Here is a 19,029-nt window from a genome sequence, read left to right as displayed (position 1 = left end):
ACTTAATACTTGAAGGATACCCTCTGCAGATCTCTGGGGTTCTCTATGTGTATAGCTCTCTTCTCTAGTATTCTGATTGTGAACTCTAGCCATTTTGTTCTCTCCAGACTCTGAGCTCTATCGCTTCAACTCAAGCTGGCTGGGATGCCTCTCCCAATACTTCAACCTGGAAACTCTCAATACTGTAAGTTACAGCAATTGTAAGATTCACCTTGTTGATTCCTTTTTCTCTGAGCTTACTTTCTTTCACTGACTGATATCCAGTTTCTCAAAAAATTATGTTCCATGTTTTTGTCCTTTTTTTCAGGTGGGAGGATAAATGCATCCCTACTATTCCATCTTGATCAGAAGTGGAAGTAAAGTCCTGATGATTTTAATTCATTATTTTAAAAACTCCATATCCCAGGTACTAATGCCCAAGGACAAGATATCATTACTTCACTTGGACTACTATGACTTTTTTGTATAGAGTTTTCTTCCCCTTAATCTACCTTCACAAAGTCACCAGAGTAACAAACTGAAATGTAATCTGACCACTTTTGTCTACTTTAAAAATCTTCAGAAATTGCTGGGGAGGAGCCAAGATGGCCGAATCGGAACAGGTCTGGGCTACAGCTCACAGCATGAGCGACGCAGAAGATGGGTGATTTCTGCATTTCCATCTGAGGTACTGGGTTCATCTCACTAAGGAGTGCCAGACAGTAGGCGCAGGACAGTGGGTGCAGCGCACCGTGCACCAGCCGAAGCAGGGCGAGGCATTGCCTCACTCGGGAAGTGCAAGGGATCAGAGAGTTCCCTTTCCTGCTCAAGGAAAGGGGTGACAGATGGCACCTGGACAATCGGGTCACTCCCACCCGAATACCGCGCTTTTCCGACGGGCTTAGGAAACGGCGCACCAGGAGATTATATCCCGCACCTGGCTCGGAGGGTCCTACGCCCACGGAGTCTCGCTGATTGCTAGCACAGCAGTCTGAGATCAAACTGCAAGGCGGGAGCGAGGCTGGGGGAGGGGCGCCTGCCATTGCCCAGGCTCACTTAGGTAAACAAAGCAGCTGGGAAGCTCCAACTGGGTGGAGCCCACCACAGCTCAAGGAGGCCTGCCTGCCTCTGTAGGCTCCACCTCTAGGGGCAGGGCACAGACAAACAAAAAGACAGCAGTAACCTCTGCAGACTTAAATGGCCCTGTCTGACAGCTTTGAGGAGAGCAGTGGTTCTCCCAACAAGCAGCTGGAGATCTGAGAACGGGCAGACTGCCTCCTCAAGTGGGTCCCTGACCCCTGACCCCCGAGCAGCCTAACTGGGAGGCACTCGCTAGTAGGGGCAGACTGACACCTCACACGGCCGAGTACTCCTCTGAGACAAAACTTCCAGAGGAATGATCAGACAGCAGCATTCGCGGTTCACGAAAATCCGCTGTTCTGCAGCCACCGCTGCTGATACCCAGGCAAACAGGGCCTGGAGTGGACCTCTACCAAACTCCAACCTGCAGCTGAGGGTCCTGTCTGTTAGAAGGAAAACTAACAAAAAGAAAGGACATCCACACCAAAAACCCATGTGTACATCACCATCATCAAAGACCAAAAGTAGATAAAACCACAAAGATGGGGAAAAAACAGAGCACAAAAACTGGAAACTCTAAAAAGCAGAGTGCCTCTCCTCCTCCAAAGGAACGCAGTTCCTCACCAGCAACGGAACAAAGCTGGATGGAGAATGACTTTGTCAAGTTGAGAGAAGAACGCTTGAGACGATCAAACTACTCTGAGCTACAGGAGGAAATTCAAACCAAAGGCAAAGAAGTTAAAAACTTTGAAAAAAATTTAGACGAATGTATAACTAGAATAACCAATACAGAGAAGTGCTTAAAGGAGCTGAGGGAGCCGAAAGCCAAGGCTTGAGAACTACGTGAAGAATGCAGAAGCCTCAGGAGCCGATGCGATCAAATGGAAGAAAGGGTATCAGTGATGGAAGATGAAATGAATGAAATGAAGCAAGAAGGGAAGTTTAGAGAAAAAAGAATAAAAAGAAATGAACAAAGCCTCCAAGAAGTATGGGACTATGTGAAAAGACCAAATCTGCATCTGACTGGTGTAAGTGAAAGCGACAGGGAGCATGGAACCAAGTTGGAAAACACTCTGCAGGATACTATCCAGGAGAACTTCCCCAATCTAGCAAGGCAGACCGACATTCAGATTCAGGAAATACAGAGAACGCCACAAAGATACTCCTCGAGAAGGGCAACTCCAAGACACATAATTGTCAGATTCACCAAAATTGAAATGAAGGAAAAAATGTTAAGGGCAGTCAGAGAGAAAGGTCGGGTTACCCACAAAGGGAAGTCCATCAGACTAACAGTGGATCTCTCAGCAGAAACTCTACAAGCCAGAAGAGAGTGGGGGCCAATATTCAACATTCTTGAAGAAGAGAATTTTCAACCCAGAATTTCATATCCTGCCAAACTAAGCTTCATAAGTGAAGGAGAAATAAAATCCTTTACAGACAAGCAAATGCTGTGAGATTTTGTCACCACCAGGCCTGCCCTAAAAGAGCTCCTGAAGGAAGCACTAAACATGGAAAGGAACAACTGGTACCAGCCACTGCAAAAGGATGCCAAAATGTAAAGACCATCGAGACTAGGAAGAAACTGCATCAACTAACGAGCAAAATAACCAGCTAACATCATAATGACAGGATCAAATTCACACATAACAATATTAACTTTAAATGTAAATGGACTAAATGCTCCAATTAAAAGACACAGACTGGCAAATTGGATAAAGAGTCAAGACCCATTCAGTGTGCTGTATTCAGGAAACCCATCTCATGTGCAGAGACACACACAGGCTCAAAATAAAAGGATGGAGGAAGATCTACCAAGCAAATGGAAAATAAAAAAAGGCAGGGGTTGCAATCCTAGTCACTGATAAAACAGACTTTAAACCAACAAAGATCAAAAGAGACAAAGAAGGCCATTACATAATGGTAAAAGGATCAATTCAACAAGAAGAGCTAACTATCCTAAATATATATGCACCCAATACAGGAGCACCTAGATTCATAAAGCAAGTTCTGAGTGACCTACAAAGAGACTTAGACTCCCACACATTAATAATGGGAGACTTTAACACCCCACTGTCAACATTAGACAGATCAACGAGACAGAAAGTTAACAAGCATACCCAGGAATTGAACTCAGCTGTGCACCAAGCAGAACTAATAGACATCTACAGAACTCTCCACCCCAAATCAACAGAATATACATTTTTTTCAGCACCATACCACACCTATTCCAAAATTGACCACATAGTTGGAAGTAAAGCTCTCCTCAGCAAATGTAAAAGAACAGAAATTATAACAAACTGTCTCTCAGACCACAGTGCAATCAAACTAGAACTCAGGATTAAGAAACTCACTCAAAACGGCTCAACTACATGGAAACTGAACAACCTGCTCCTGAATGACTACCGGGTACATAACGAAATGAAGGCAGAAATAAAGATGTTCTTTGAAACCAACGAGAACAAAGACACAACATACCAGAATCTCTGGGACACATTCAAAGCAGTGGGTAGAGGGAAATTCATAGCACTAAATGCCCACAAGAGAAAGCAGGAAAGATCCAAAATTGACACCCTTAACATCACAATTAAAAGAACTAGAAAAGCAAGAGCAAACACATTCAAAAGCTAGCAGAAGGCAAGAAATAACTAAAATCAGAGCAGAACTGAAGGAAATAGAGACAAAAAAAACCCTTCACAAAATTAATGAATCCAGGAGCTGGTTTTTTGAAAGGATCAACAAAATTGATAGACCGCTAGCAAGACTAATAAAGAAAAAAAGAGAGAAGAATGAAATAGACGCAATAAAAAATGATAAAGGGAATATCACTACCGATCCCACAGAAATACAAACTACCATCAGAGAATACTACAAACACCTCTACACAAATGAACTAGAAAATCTAGAAGAAATGGATACATTCCTGGACACATACACTCTCCCAAGACTAAACCAGGAAGAAGTTGAATCTCTGAATAGACCAATAACAGGCTCTGAAATTGTGGCAATAATCAATAGCTTACCAACCAAAAAGAGTCCAGGACCAGATGGATTCCCAGCCGAATTCTACCAGAGGTACAAGGAGGAACTGGTACCATTCCTTCTGAAACTATTCTAATCAATAGAAAAAGAGGGAATCCTCCCTAACTCATTTTATGAGGCCAGCATCATCCTGATACCAAAGCCGGGCAGAGACACAACCAAAAAACAGAATTTGAGACCAATATCCTTGATGAACATTGATGCAAAAATCCTCAATAAAATACTGGCAAACCGAATCCAGCAGCACATCAAAAAGCTTATCCACCAAGATCAAGTAGGCTTCATCTCTGGGGTGCAAGGCTGGTTCAATATACACAAATCAATAAATGTAATCCAGCATATAAACAGAACCAAAGACAAAAACCACATGATTATCTCAATAGATGCAGAAAAGGCCTTTGACAAAATTCAACAACCCTTCATGCTAAAACCTCTCAATAAATTAGGTATTGATGGGATGTATCTCAAAATAATAAGAGCTATCTATGACAAACCCACAGCCAATATCATACTGAATGGGCAAAAACTGGAAGCATTCCCTTTGAAAACTGGCACAAGACAGGGATGCCCTCTCTCACCACTCCTATTCAACAGTGTTGGAAGTTCTGGCCAGGGCAATCAGGCAGGAGAAGGAAATCAAGGGTATTCAATTAGGAAAAGAGGAAGTCAAATTGTCCCTGTTTGCAGATGACATGATTGTATATCTAGAAAACCCCATTGTCTCAGCCCAAAATCTCCTTAAGCTGATAAGCAACTTCAGCAAAGTCTCAGGATACAAAATGAATGTACAAAAATCACAAGCATTCTTATACACCAATAACAGACAAACAGAGAGCCAAATCATGAGTGAACTCCCATTCACAATTGCTTCAAAGAGAATAAAATACCTAGGAATCCAACTTACAAGGGACGTGAAGGACCTCTTCAAGGAGAACTACAAACCACTGCTCAATGAAATAAAAGAGGATACAAACAAATGGAAGAACATTCCATGCTCATGGGTAGGAAGAATCAATATCATGAAAATGGCCATACTGCCCAAGGTAATTTATAGATTCAATGCCATCCCCATCAAGCTACCAATGACTTTCTTCACAGAATTGGAAAAAACTACTTTAAAGTTCATATGGAACCAAAAAAGAGCCCGCATCGCCAAGTCAATCCTAAGCCAAAAGAACAAAGCTGGAGGCATCATGCTACCTGACTTCAAACTATACTACAAGGCTGCAGTAACCAAAACAGCATGGTACTGGTACCAAAACAGAGATATAGATCAATGGAACAGACTAGAGCCGTCAGAAATAACACCGCATAGCTACAACTATCTGATCTTTGACAAACCTGACAAAAACAAGGAATGGGGAAAGGATTCCCTATTTAATAAATGGTGCTGGGAAAACTGGCTAGCCATATGTAGAAAGCTAAAACTGGATCCCTTCCTTACACCTTATACAAAAATTAATTCAAGATGGATTAAAGACTTAACTGTTAGATTTAAAACCATAAAAACCCTAGAAGAAAACCTAGGCATTACCATTCAGGACACAGGCATGGGCAAGGACTTCATGTCTAGAACACCAAAAGCAATGGCAACAAAAGCCAAAATTGACAAATGGGATCTAATTAAACTCAAGAGCTTCTGCACAGCAAAAGAAACTACCATCAGAGTGAACAGGCAACCTACAAAATGGGAGAAAATTTTCACAACCTACTCATCTGACAAAGGGCTAATATCCAGAATCTACAATGAACTCAAACAAATTTACAAGAAAAAAACAAACAACCCCATCAAAAAGTGGGCAAAGGGTATGAACAGACAATTCTCAAAAGGAGACATTTGTGCAGCCAAAAGACACATGAAAAAATGCTCATCATCACTGGCCATCAGAGAAATGCAAATCAAAACCACAATGAGATACCATCTCACACCAGTTGGAATGGCAATCATTAAAAAGTCAGGAAACAACAGGTGCTGGAGAGTATGTGGAGAAATAGGAACACTTTTACACTCTTGGTGGGACTGTAAACTAGTTCAACCATTGTGGAAGTCAGTGTGGCGATTCCTCAGGGATCTAGAACTAGAAATACCATTTGACCCAGCCATCCCATTCTGGGTATATACCCAAAGGACTATAAATCATGCTGCTATAAAGACACATGCACACGTATGTTTATTGCGGCACTATTCACAATAGCAAAGACTTGGAACAAACCCAAATGTCCAACAGTGATAGACTGGATTAAGAAAATGTGGCACATATACACCATGGAATACTATGCAGCCATAAAAAATGATGAGTTCATGTCCTTTGTAGGGACATGGATGAAATTGGAAATCATCATTCTCAGTAAACTATCGCAAGGACAAAAAACCAAACACCGCATGTTCTCACTCATAGATGGGAATTGAACAATGAGAACACACGGACACAGGAAGGGGAACATCACACTCTGGGGACTGTTGTGGGGTGGGGGGAGTGGGGAGGGATAGCATTAGGAGATATACCTAATGCTAAATGATGAGTTAATGGGTGCAGCACACCAGCATGGCACATGTATACATATGTAACTAACCTACACATTGTGCACATGTACCCTAAAACTTAAAGTATAATAATAATAAAAAAAAGAGGAAAAAAAAAAAAGAACATAAAAAAAAAAATCTTCAATGGTCCCTGTTGTCTATAGGATTAGACTCCATTCCCTTAACACAGCACATAAATTCTTCATGACTTTGAGTCTCAGCCAAGCTTGCTAGTAACCTCCCTATATGGAAATTTATATCCCAACAATAATGAATTTGTACCTACTTTTCATCCTCAGCATGTTGTTTCTTATCTCTGTGCTTTTGCTTATGTTGCCTGGAAATACTGCTTTCTCTTTCTCCTCTTCCTCCCTGGCCAATATACTATCCTTGAAGTTTCATCTCAGATATTACCTTCTCCAGGAAGCACCTCCCCTCGGTTTGGGTTATTAACATTTATGGTCACTTTTAATATTGTAACTTAATGTATACAATGACATTTGTGTGTCTGTCTTTTCCATTCTATTGTAAGCTCTTTGAAGACAAGGTTTATATCTTAATCAACTCTATAACTGCAATGACACACAGCAGCTGCATAATAAATTCATACTAAACTGAAAGAATGGATTATTTCAATTGTGTATACTCTGCTCTTTCATTTTACCCTGAATAATTGCCAGTTGCTTCTTTTATACCCTTCTTGAGCATCTGTAAAACTACCGAGCTTGAAGTTTATTAAATAAATGTGATTAAACATTTTTTGTTGTGATCTCAATATTTTTATTCAGATTATCACACTAATTCTCTTCTTTAAGCCTGAGATTTGAGCTAAAATCTTAAGCTCTGTTATAACGTATCAATTTAATAATAAATTTCCAGTCTTTTGTAGTATTTTATATTAATTTTTTTCTGAAAGACAATGGTGATGGAACTTCAGCATTATATACAAGTATATAGTGCATATACTTGTATATACATTATATGCAAGTCATATGCAGTCAATTTTAGCAAAATTGGAATAAAATTGGTAATGCTTCTGATAAAAAAAAAAAAACAGTAACATTTTGTAAAAACCAAGTCACCTGTTGATCTGTAGTATATTCTGTAGCATCATCATGACTGCAGATCCTATTTGGACATTGTCAGCTTGCAGTAAATGTAAGAAATGATCACTTTGTAGTACTAAAGGAAAAGAAAAAAAAAGAAAGATTAAAGATTTTATGATAACAACGGAAGATTTTGTTCTTTTCAAATCAAATCAAAGCATGACCATCTCTGCTAAACTTTCTGACTTTGTAGACTCTACAATAAAGAAGACTTTAAGATGTAAAATTCATGGCAATTTTAAATAGCCATAAATAAGTCATTTCATTTTTATGAATATAGTCAGAAAATAGGCATAAATACTAAGCTAAGAATCTACTGTTATCTCTCTTTAAATTGAAGATATCGTATCCTAAATCTGAATCTTTTTCTTCTATCAATGAATTTCAGTGAATAAAAACAAATTTCCTGCAAAGACAGAATATAAGGAAATGGAAATGGCACAGATGACTATAAGTGGTTGCTCACATCCTTAAAAAATTTAATTTTGTGACATACTGTTTTATATAATAATGAATACACTAACTACAAAAATTTCCTTTTATTGATTTGTAATCTTTAAGCTCTGAGCAGCCAGTTATAACGATTTAGCACTGGATACTCATACAAGTTGCTTAACCTCTTAGAAACTATTTCTTCATCTGTAAAACTAGAAATAATAGCTCTCACATGAGCTAATGTAAAATATCGTAGAACAGGGAACATTTCTAATAAATGTCAGTTTCCATTCCATTCCATGCTCAATAACTAAGCATAACTACCAAAGGTATTAGTTATACTAACTGAAAGTAGTTGCCTTTGGAAAATGAGAAATGGAATGGGCATGAGGGTCAGGGATTGTGTGTGTTTTAATGATCCTTATAGAACTATTTGACTCTTTAAATTATGTGCATGCAATGATTCTGAGGAGAAAAGCTAAAAGTAAAATTTCAGTTCAAGTATTACTTAAAAAATATTCTTAAAGTGTTACATCTATATTAGATGAAATTTTTCTAGGCAGAGCACCATGAATGTAACTAAGAATTATTTTTTCAGTCTTAAGAAAACATAAAACTCATACATGTTTATATCTCTCAATGTAAACAGAAATAGCCTATAACTTCCAAGTTTACTAAAAAGTCATTAAATAAAAGCTTATTCTTACTTGGATAGTTAGACTATATGAGTTAAATCATATCCACCCTGAACATAGGGATTTCTCTCATGATAGGTCTAAAACACTGACTGTAATCTTTTAAACTTAGAAGTTATTTTCAGGAATAAACTGCTCAAATTATCATTTGTCTTCATCTTAGATTTGCTAAACAGAAAAAGCTAAAGTTTTATTTCAACAGTATTCTCCTTAATATTCACATTGTTGATGTTGGCTATGTAAAACTGGAATATCCATTTTAAAAAATTGTGAGCTTATTTCAACATGGTTTCATTTCAGTGTGGTTATCTGCACAGTTAATGTGGCATTTGTTTTTGGAAAAAAAGATCAAACTGTTAGCAGTTGACTCTACAATAGCTATTAGTTACATTAAAATCTTTTCTCTTACCATTCTGAATAAGTTCAACATGGCCTCCCAAAAGCCAGAAGAGAGAATCAGTCACAATTTGGAAAAAGTGTAGTAATTCATCTTTTTCTTCAGCCTTAACATAAAAGATAAGCCCAGTTTACTTTTCTATAGTTTTTTTTTTTTTTTTTTTTTAAGGAGACTTCTCTCTGGGGAGTTAGAGGATACAGTTTCTGGATTGAACTTCGCTATTTATGAGGGAAATGATTTTGTTGCCTTTAGTTTCTTAATTTGTAAAACTTGTGGTTACAGGATAGTAATATCTACTAGAAATAGTTGTTATCCAGATAAAATAAAACAATATAAGTAGTGTAAGGGCTACAAGTTGATACACTAGGATTTCTTAATACTTGCTATGCATCAGAATCACCTGTTGAGCTTCTTAAACACATCTATGCACAAGCTTTAGTTCAAATATACTGAATTTGAATCTCCAAAGGCAGTTGGGATATCTGTACTTGCACAAAGTTAGGTGGTTGATTTGGTTATACAACTTGGGTGAAAATAACTGCAATATGCAAATGTAGATGTCAGCATGAGAAGCATTATTAATAGTGTATTTCAGTTCCAATTTCTACTCATAAGTTTAGGAGGGCGGAGATCATGTCATTTAGCTCCCCATACAAACTCAGTTTCTAGGACAGTTCTGACACATAGTAAATGTTCAATCAACATTTAGTCAACAAATAAATGACAATTTTTTCTGGCTCTTCCTTTCTGGAAAGTAGGATGAGAAATTATTATAAATTAGAGTGCCACAAGGAGAAATAAGAAGTATAGATTCCATTTACAATTTTGTCATTTATTGGCCATGTAACTTTAGTGGAACATTGGATAAAGGTCACTAATCTCATCCATGTCCTGAATGTTTGTACTATAGCCCAAAAGTAATGATGAGACCAGCAAAAATATTATGATTGCCATGATTATTCTTTATAATAATGAAAGTATTTTCTTTCTAATATTCTAGCACAGAGCTACACAGGTATTTAGTAAACTGACAAGTGCTGACTTGAATATAACAATGGAAAAAAAAAAACTCATAAGAAACGTCACATTAGAGCAAGAATCCTTTTATCCTTTTAGTTCAGGAAACTACCTTTGCCAGAGTTTTACCTAAAGATACATCAGAAAGGGCATGGTAATTCTCATTGTTGTCAATCCCAAAAGATAGTGTTGTACTCTTAGACTTCCTACTTTCCTTAAAATGCATGTGAGATAATGTCACCCACAAATTCATTGTTCCTGAGGCAGGTTAACAAAATTTACCTTTAAATCAAAATTATCACATACACTCACACAAAACCACTTTGTATTTTAGGCCAGAACATGTATGTCCCACCATATGATCTACTAACTACGTACTATCTAATTAAAACAAAAATCTGATTGAAAAGCTCCTAGGTAAATAGACTAATAAATTAATTCAAGTTTTTGTCACATCTTTTTTATGCCCCTGTTTTAATTTTGCCCTGTGGTTAAGTGGCCTTACTTTTTCTGTAGCCAATTAATTCTTGGATAACATTAAAGAATCTTTTATCTCAATAAAAATACAATAATAAAGGACAGAAAAATATTATGAAAAGCATTAAGGATTCTATAAATGAAAATAATTAACTGAATAAGTATATTTATAATGAAAGTAATATACAAATACATAACATATTAATACATAATTTTAATAATATATAAGGAAAAAGAATTATTAATGCTCTTAAATAGGAATATTAAATAAAGGTGCTTTGAAGAAAAGATAAAGCTTACATAATGGTCTGAGCTATTAATGGGACAGAAATTATTTTACAAATGAGGAAAATGAGATACAGTGAAATCCAGTGATTTGCTATAGAACCTAGAGTTAGTTTGTGGCACAGCCAGCAAAAGAAATCAAATCCAACATAATTCCTATAGTTTATGTGACTTCAACTAACCTGAATTAAACTAAATCTAGCAAATATTTATTTAGTGCTAACATCCCACAAAATGCCAGTGGAGAAATCAGAAATGGAATTTGTAACCTATTACATGGAACACATACGCTCTACCACTGAGTTAAATTCTCTGCCAGGGGGATCTGGCAAGATGGTTGAAGGGGAACAGCTCTGGTCTGAAGCTCTCAGCCATACCAATGCAGAAGGCAGTGATTCTGCATTTCCAACTGAGGTACCCAGTTCATCTCAATGGGACTGGTTAGACAATGGGCGCAGCCCACAGATGGCAAGCAGAAGCCGAGTGGCGCATTGCCTCACCTGGGAAGTGCAAGAGGCTGGGGACCTCCCTCCCCTAGCCAAGGGAAGGGAGGGACTGTGCTATCCGGCCCAGATACTAAGTTTTTCCCATGGATTTTGCAACCCACAGACCAGGAGATTCCCTGTGTGCCTAAACCACCAGGGCCCTGGGTTTCAAGCACAAAATTGGTCAGCTGTTTGGGCAGACACTGAGCTAGCTGCAGGAGTTTCTTTTTATACCTCAGTGGTGGCTAAAACCCTAGCAAGACAGACTGTTCACTCCCCTGGAAAGGGGTCTGAAGCCAAGGAGCCAAGAGGTCTTGTTCAGCGGGTCCAGCTCCCACGGAGCCCAGCAAGCTAAGAACCACTGGCTTGAAATTCTCGCTCCCAGCACAGCAGTCTGAAGTCGACCAACCTGAGACAATTGAGCTTGGTGGTGGGAAGGGCATCCACCATTACTGAGGCTTGAGTAGGCAGTTTTCCCCTCACAGTGTTAAGGACGCCACTGGGAAGTTTGGACTGGGTGGAACTCACTGCAGCACAGCAAGGCAGCTGTGGCCAGACTGCCTCTCTAGATTCCTCCTCACTGGGCAAGTCATCTCTGAAACAAAGGCAGCAGCCCCAGTAAGAGGCTTATACATAAAACTCCCATCTCCCTGGGACAGAGCACCTGGGGACAGGGGAGACTGTGGGTGCAGTTTCAGCAGACTTAAATGTTCCTGCCTGCCACCTCTGAAGAGAGCGGCGCATCTCCAAGCACAACTGATATACTGAATTTGAATTTGTTAGTGCCAGAGCTCTGCTAAGGAACAGAATGCCTCCTCAAGTGGGTCCCTGAGCCCGTGCCTCCAGACTGGGAGACACCTCCATACAGGAGAGCTCTGGCAGGCATCAGGTGGGTGCCACTCTGAGACGAAGCTTCCAGAGGAAGGAGCTGAGAGTAATATTTGCTGTTCTGCAGCCTCTGCTGCTGATACCCAGGCAAACAGGGTCTGGAGTGGACCTCCAGCAAACTCCAGCAGACCTGCAGAAGAGGGACCTCTTAGAAGGAAAACTAACAAACAGAAAGCAATAACATCAACATCAACAAAAAGGAAACCCACACAAAATCCCCATCCAAAGGTCATCAGCATAGAAGATCAAAGGTAGATAAACCCACGAAGATGAAGAAAAACCAGCACAAACAGGCTGAACATTCCAAAAACCAGAACGCCTCTTCTCCACCAAATGATCGCGATTCCTCCCCAGCAAGGGCACAAAAGTGGACCAAGAATGAGTTTGATGAATTAACAGAAGTAGGCTTCGGAAGGTGGGTAATAACAAACTCCTCTGAGCTGAAGGAGCATGTTCTAATCCAGTGTAAGGAAGCTAAGAACCTTGAAAAAAGGTTAGACAAATTGCTAACTAGAATAACCAGTTTAGAGGAGAACATAAATGACCTGATGGAGCTGAAAAACACAGCACGAGAACTTCATGAAGCATACACAAGTATCAACAGCCAAATTGATCAAGGAGAAGGAAGGATATAAGACAATGAAGATCAACTTAATGAAATAAAGTGTGTGGCAGCCAAGATGGCCAAATAGGAACAGCTCCGGTCTACAGCTCACAGCATGAGCGACGCAGAAGACGGGTGATTTCTGCATTTCCATCTGAGGTACTGGGTTCATCTTACTAGGGAGTGCCAGACAGTGAGCGCAGGACAGTGGGTGCAGTGCACCGTGCGCCAGCCAAAGCAGGGCGAGGCATTGCCTCACTCGGGAAGTGCAAGGGGTCAGGCAGTTCCCTTTCCTAGTCAAAGAAAGGGGTGACAGACGGCACTGGAAAATCGGGTCACTCCCACCCTAATACTGCGCTTTTCCAATGGGATTAAAAAACGGCGCACCAGGAGATTATATCCCGCACCTGGCTCAGAGGGTCCTAAACCCACCGAGTCTCGCTGATTGCTAGCACAGCAGCCTGAGATCAAACTGCAAGGTGGCAGCGAGGCTGGGGGAGGGGCACACGCCATTGCCCAGGATCACTTAGGTAAACAAAGCAGCTGGGAAGCTCCAACTGGGTGGAGCCCACCACAGCTCAAGGAGGCCTGCCTGACTCTGTAGGCTCCACCTCTAGGGGCGGGCACAGACAAACAAAAAGACAGCAGTAACCTCTGCAGACTTAAATGGCCCTGTCTGACAGCTTTGAGGAGAGCAGTGGTTCTCCCAACAAGCAGCTGGAGATCTGAGAACGGGCAGACTGCCTCCTCAAGTGGGTCCCTGATCCCTGACCCCCGAGCAGCCTAACTGGGAGGCACCCGCCAGTAGGGGCAGACTGACACCTCACACGGCCGGGTACTCCTCTGAGACAAAACTTCCAGAGGAATGATCAGACGGCAGCATTCGCGGATCACGAAAATCCGCTGTTCTGCAGCCACTGCTGCTGATACCCAGGCAAACAGGGCCTGGAGTGGACCTCTACCAAACTCCAACACACCTGCAGCTGAGGGTCCTGTCTGTTAGAAGGAAGACTAACAAACAGAAAGGACATCCACACCAAAAACCCATCTGTACATCACCATCATCAAAGACCAAAAGTAGATAAAACCACAAAGATGGGGAAAAAACAGAGCACAAAAACTGGAAACTCTAAAAAGCAGAGCGCCTCTCCTCCTCCAAAGGAACGCAGTTCCTCACCAGCAACGGAACAAAGCTGGACGGAGAATGACTTTGTCAAGTTGAGAGAAGAACGCTTCAGACGATCAAACTACTCTGAGCTACAGGAGGAAATTCAAACCAAAGGCAAGGAAGTTAAAAACTCTGAAAAAAATTTAGACGAATGTATAACTAGAATAACCAATACAGAGAAGTGCTTAAAGGAGCTGAGGGAGCCGAAAGCCAAGGCTCGAGAACTACGTGAAGAATGCAGAAGCCTCAGGAGCCGATGCTATCAACTGGAAGAAAGGGTATCAGTGATGGAAGATGAAATGAATGAAATGAAGCGAGAAAGGAAGTTTAGAGAAAAAAGAATAAAAAGAAACGAACAAAGCCTCCAAGAAGTATGGGACTATGTGAAAAGACCAAATCTACGTCTGATTGGTGTACCTGAAAGTGACAGGGAGAATGGAACCAAGTTGGAAAACACTCTGCAGGATATTATCCAGGAGAACTTCCCCAATCTAGCAAGGCAGACCAACATTCAGATTCAGGAAATACAGAGAATGCCACAAAGATACTCCTCGAGAAGGGCAACTCCAAGACATATAATTGTCAGATTCACCAAAGATGAAATGAAGGAAAAAATGTTAAGGGCAGTCAGAGAGAAAGGTCGGGTTACCCACAAAGGGAAGTCCATCAGACTAACAGCGGATATCTCGGCAGAAACTCTACAAGCCAGAAGAGAGTGGGGGCCAATATTCAACATTGTTAAAGAAAAGAATTTTCAACCCAGAATTTCATATCCAGCCAAACTAAGCTTCACAAGTGAAGGAGAAATAAAATCCTTTACAGACAAGCAAATGCTGTGAGATTTTGTCACCACCAGGCCTGCCCTAAAAGAGCTCCTGAAGGAAGCACTAAACATGGGAAGGCACAACCGGTACAAGCCGCTGCAAAATCATGCTAAAATGTAAAGACCATCAAGACTAAGAAGAAACTGCATCAACTAACGAGCAAAATAACCAGCTAACATCATAATGACAGGATCAAATTCACACATAACAATATTAACTTTAAATGTAAATGGACTAAATGCTCCAATTAAAAGATGCAGACTGGCAAACTGGATAAAGAGTCAAGACCCATCAGTGTGCTGTATTCAGGAAACCCATCTCATGTGCAGAGACACACATAGGCTCAAAATAAAAGGATGGAGGAAGATCTACGAAGCAAATGGAAAACAAAAAAAGGCAGGGGTTGCAATCCTAGTCACTGATAAAACAGACTTTAAACCAACAAAGATCAAAAGAGACAAAGAAGGCCATTACATAATGATAAAGGGATCAATTCAACAAGAAGAGCTAACTATCCTAAATATATATGCACCCAATACAGGAGCACCCAGATACAAAAAGCAAGTCCTGAGTGACCTACAAAGAGACTTAGACTCCCACACAATAATAATGGGAGACTTCAACACCCCACTGTCAACATTAGACAGATCAACGAGACAGAAAGTTAACAAGCATACCCAGGAATTGAACTCAGCTGTGCACCAAGCAGACCTAATAGACATCTACAGAACTCTCCACCCCAAATCAACAGAATATACATTTTTTTCAGCACCATACCACACCTATTCCAAAATTGACCACATAGTTGGAAGTAAAGCTCTCCTCAGCAAATGTAAAAGAACAGAAATTATAACAAACTCTATCTCAGACCACAGTGCAATCAAACTAGAACTCAGGATTAAGAAACTCACTCAAAACCGCTCAACTACATGGAAACTGAACAACCTGCTCCTGAATGACTACCGGGTACATAACGAAATGAAGGCAGAAATAAAGATGTTCTTTGAAACCAACGAGAACAAAGACACAACATACCAGAATCTCTGGGACACATTCAAAGCAGTAGGTAGAGGGAAATTCATAGCACTAAATGCCCACAAGAGAAAGCAGGAAAGATCCAAAATTGACACCCTAACATTACTAAAAGAACTAGAAAAGCAAGAGCAAACACATTCAAAAGCTAGCAGAAGGCAAGAAATAACTAAAATCAGAGCAGAACTGAAGGAAATAGAGACAAAAAAAACCCTTCAAAAAATTAATGAATCCAGGAGCTGGTTTTTTGAAAGGATCAACAAAATTGATAGACCGCTAGCAAGACTAATAAAGAAAAAAAAGAGAAGAATGAAATAGACGCAATAAAAAATGATAAAGGGAATATCACCACCGATCCCACAGAAATACAAACTACCATCAGAGAATACTACAAACACCTCTATGCAAATAAACTAGAAAATCTAGAAGAAATGGATAAATTCCTGGACACATACACTCTCCCAAGATTAAACCAGGAAGAAGCTGAATCTCTGAATAGACCAATAACAGGATCTGAAATTGTGGCAATAAGCAATAGCTTACCAACCAAAAAGAGTCCAGGACCAGATGGATTCACGGCCAAATTCTACCAGAGGTACAAGGAGGAACTGGTACCATTCTTTCTGAAACTATTCCAATCAATAGAAAAAGAGGGAATCCTCCCTAACTCATTTTATGAGGCCAGCATCATCCTGATGCCAAAGCCGGGCAGAGACACAACAAAAAAAGAGAATTTTAGACCAATATCCTTGATGAACATTGATGCAAAAACCCTCAATAAAATACTGGCAAAACGAATCCAGCAGCACATCAAAAAGCTTATCCACCATGATCAAGTGGGCTTCATCCCTGGGATGCAAGGCTGGTTCAATATACACAAATCAATAAATGTAATCCAGCATATAAACAGAACCAAAGACAAAAACCACATGATTATCTCAATAGATGCTGAAGAGGCCTTTGACAAAATTCAACAACCCTTCATGCTAAAAACTCTCAATAAATTAGGTATTGATGGGATGTATCTCAAAATAATAAGAGCTATCTATGACAAACCCACAGCCAATATCATACTGAATGGGCAAAAACTGGAAGCATTCCCTTTGAAAACTGGCACAAGACAGGGATGCCCTCCCTCACTACTCCTATTCAACATAGTGTTGGAAGTTCTGGCCAGGGCAATTAGGCAGGAGAAGGAAATAAAGGGTATTCAATTAGGAAAAGAGGAAGTCAAATTGTCCCTGTTTGCAGATGACATGATTGTATATTTAGAAAACCCCATTGTCTCAGCCCAAAATCTCCTTAAGCTGATAAGCAACTTCAGCAAAGTCTCAGGATACAAAATCAACGTGCAAAAATCACAAGCATTCCTATACACCAATAACAGACAAACAGAGAGCCAAATCATGAGTGAACTCCCATTCACAATTGCTTCAAAGAGAATAAAATACCTAGGAATTCAACTCACAAGAGATGTGAAGGACTTCTTCAAGGAGAACTACAAACCACTGCTCAATGAAATAAAAGAGGATACAAACAAATGGAAGAACATTCCATGCTCATGGGTAGGAAGAATCAATACCATGAAAATGGCCATACTGCCCAAGGTAATTTATAGATTCAATGCCATCCCCATCAAGCTACCAATGACTTTCTTCACAGAATTGGAAAAAACTACTTTAAAGTTCATATGGAACCAAAAAAGAGCCCGCATCGCCAAGTCAATCCTAAGCCAAAAGAACAAAGCTGGAGGCATCACACTACCTGACTTCAAACAATACTACAAGGCTACAGTAACCAAAACAGCATGGTACTGGTACCAAAACAGAGCTATAGATCAATGGAAAAGAATAGAGCCCTCAGAAATAACGCTGCATATCTACCACTATCTGATCTTTGACAAACCTGAGAAAAACAAGCAATGGGGAAAGGATTCCCTATTTAATAAATGGTGCTGGGAAAACTGGCTAGCCATATGTAGAAAGCTAAAACTGGATCCCTTCCTTACACCTTATACAAAAAGTAATTCAAGATGGATTAAAGACTTAACTGTTAGATTTAAAACCATAAAAACCCTAGAAGAAAACCTAGGCATTACCATTCAGGACATAGGCATGGGCAAGGACTTCATGTCTAGAACACCAAAAGCAATGGCAACAAAAGCCAAAATTGACAAACGGGATCTAATTAAACTCAAGAGCTTCTGCACAGCAAAAGAAACTACCATCAGAGTGAACAGGCAACCTACAAAATGGGAGAAAATTTTTGCAACCTACTCATCTGACAAAGGGCTAATATCCAGAATCTACAATGAACTCAAACAAATTTACAAGAAAAAAACAAACAACCCCATCAAAAAGTGGGCAAAGGACATGAACAGACACTTCTCAAAAGAAGACATTTATGCAGCCAAAAGACATATGAAAAAATGCTCACCATCACTGGCCATCAGAGAAATGCAAATCAAAACCACAATGAGATACCATCTCACACCAGTTGGAATGGCAATCATTAAAAAGTCAGGAACCAACAGGTGCTGGAGAGGATGTGGAGAAATAGGAACACTTTTACACTCTTGGTGGGACTGTAAACTAGTTCAACCATTGTGGAAGTCAGTGTGGCGATTCCTCAGGGATCTAGAACTAGAAATACCATTTAACCCAGCCATCCCATTACTGGGTATATACCCAAAGGACTATAAATTATGCTGCTATAAAGACACATGCACATGTATGTTTACTGCAGGACTATTCACAATAGCAAAGACTTGGAACAAACCCAAATGTCCAACAGTGATAGACTGGATTAAGAAAATGTGGCACATATACACCATGGAATACTATGCAGCCATAAAAAATGATGAGTTCATGTCCTTTGTAGGGACATGGATGAAATTGGAAATCATCATTCTCAGTAAACTATTGCAAGGGTAGAAAACCAAATACCGCATGTTCTCACTCATAGGTGGGATTTGAACAATGAGAACACATGGGC

The 19,029-nt window shown here is 39.9% G+C and overlaps 1 protein-coding gene across 2 annotated transcripts in view; it reads right to left on the bottom strand.

Moving 5' to 3' along the window:
- Positions 1–19,029, bottom strand: part of IQCB1 (IQ motif containing B1) — an 80,817-nt gene that overhangs the window by 35,493 nt on the left and 26,295 nt on the right. For both annotated transcript variants that reach the window (XM_002813233.6, XM_054551419.2), the window contains exons 6-7: positions 9,268–9,361; positions 7,705–7,804 (exon numbers count right to left, since the gene is read on the bottom strand). In XM_002813233.6, coding sequence (XP_002813279.2) covers positions 7,705–7,804; positions 9,268–9,361 — 194 coding nt within the window. The remainder of the gene's footprint in view (positions 1–7,704; positions 7,805–9,267; positions 9,362–19,029) is intronic.

The sequence above is a fragment of the Pongo abelii genome, chromosome 2 (assembly GCF_028885655.2).
Source record: "Pongo abelii isolate AG06213 chromosome 2, NHGRI_mPonAbe1-v2.0_pri, whole genome shotgun sequence".
Lineage (NCBI taxonomy): Eukaryota > Metazoa > Chordata > Mammalia > Primates > Hominidae > Pongo > Pongo abelii.
Note: the sequence above shows the minus strand (reverse complement) of the source record. Positions and strands in the feature narration are given on the sequence as shown.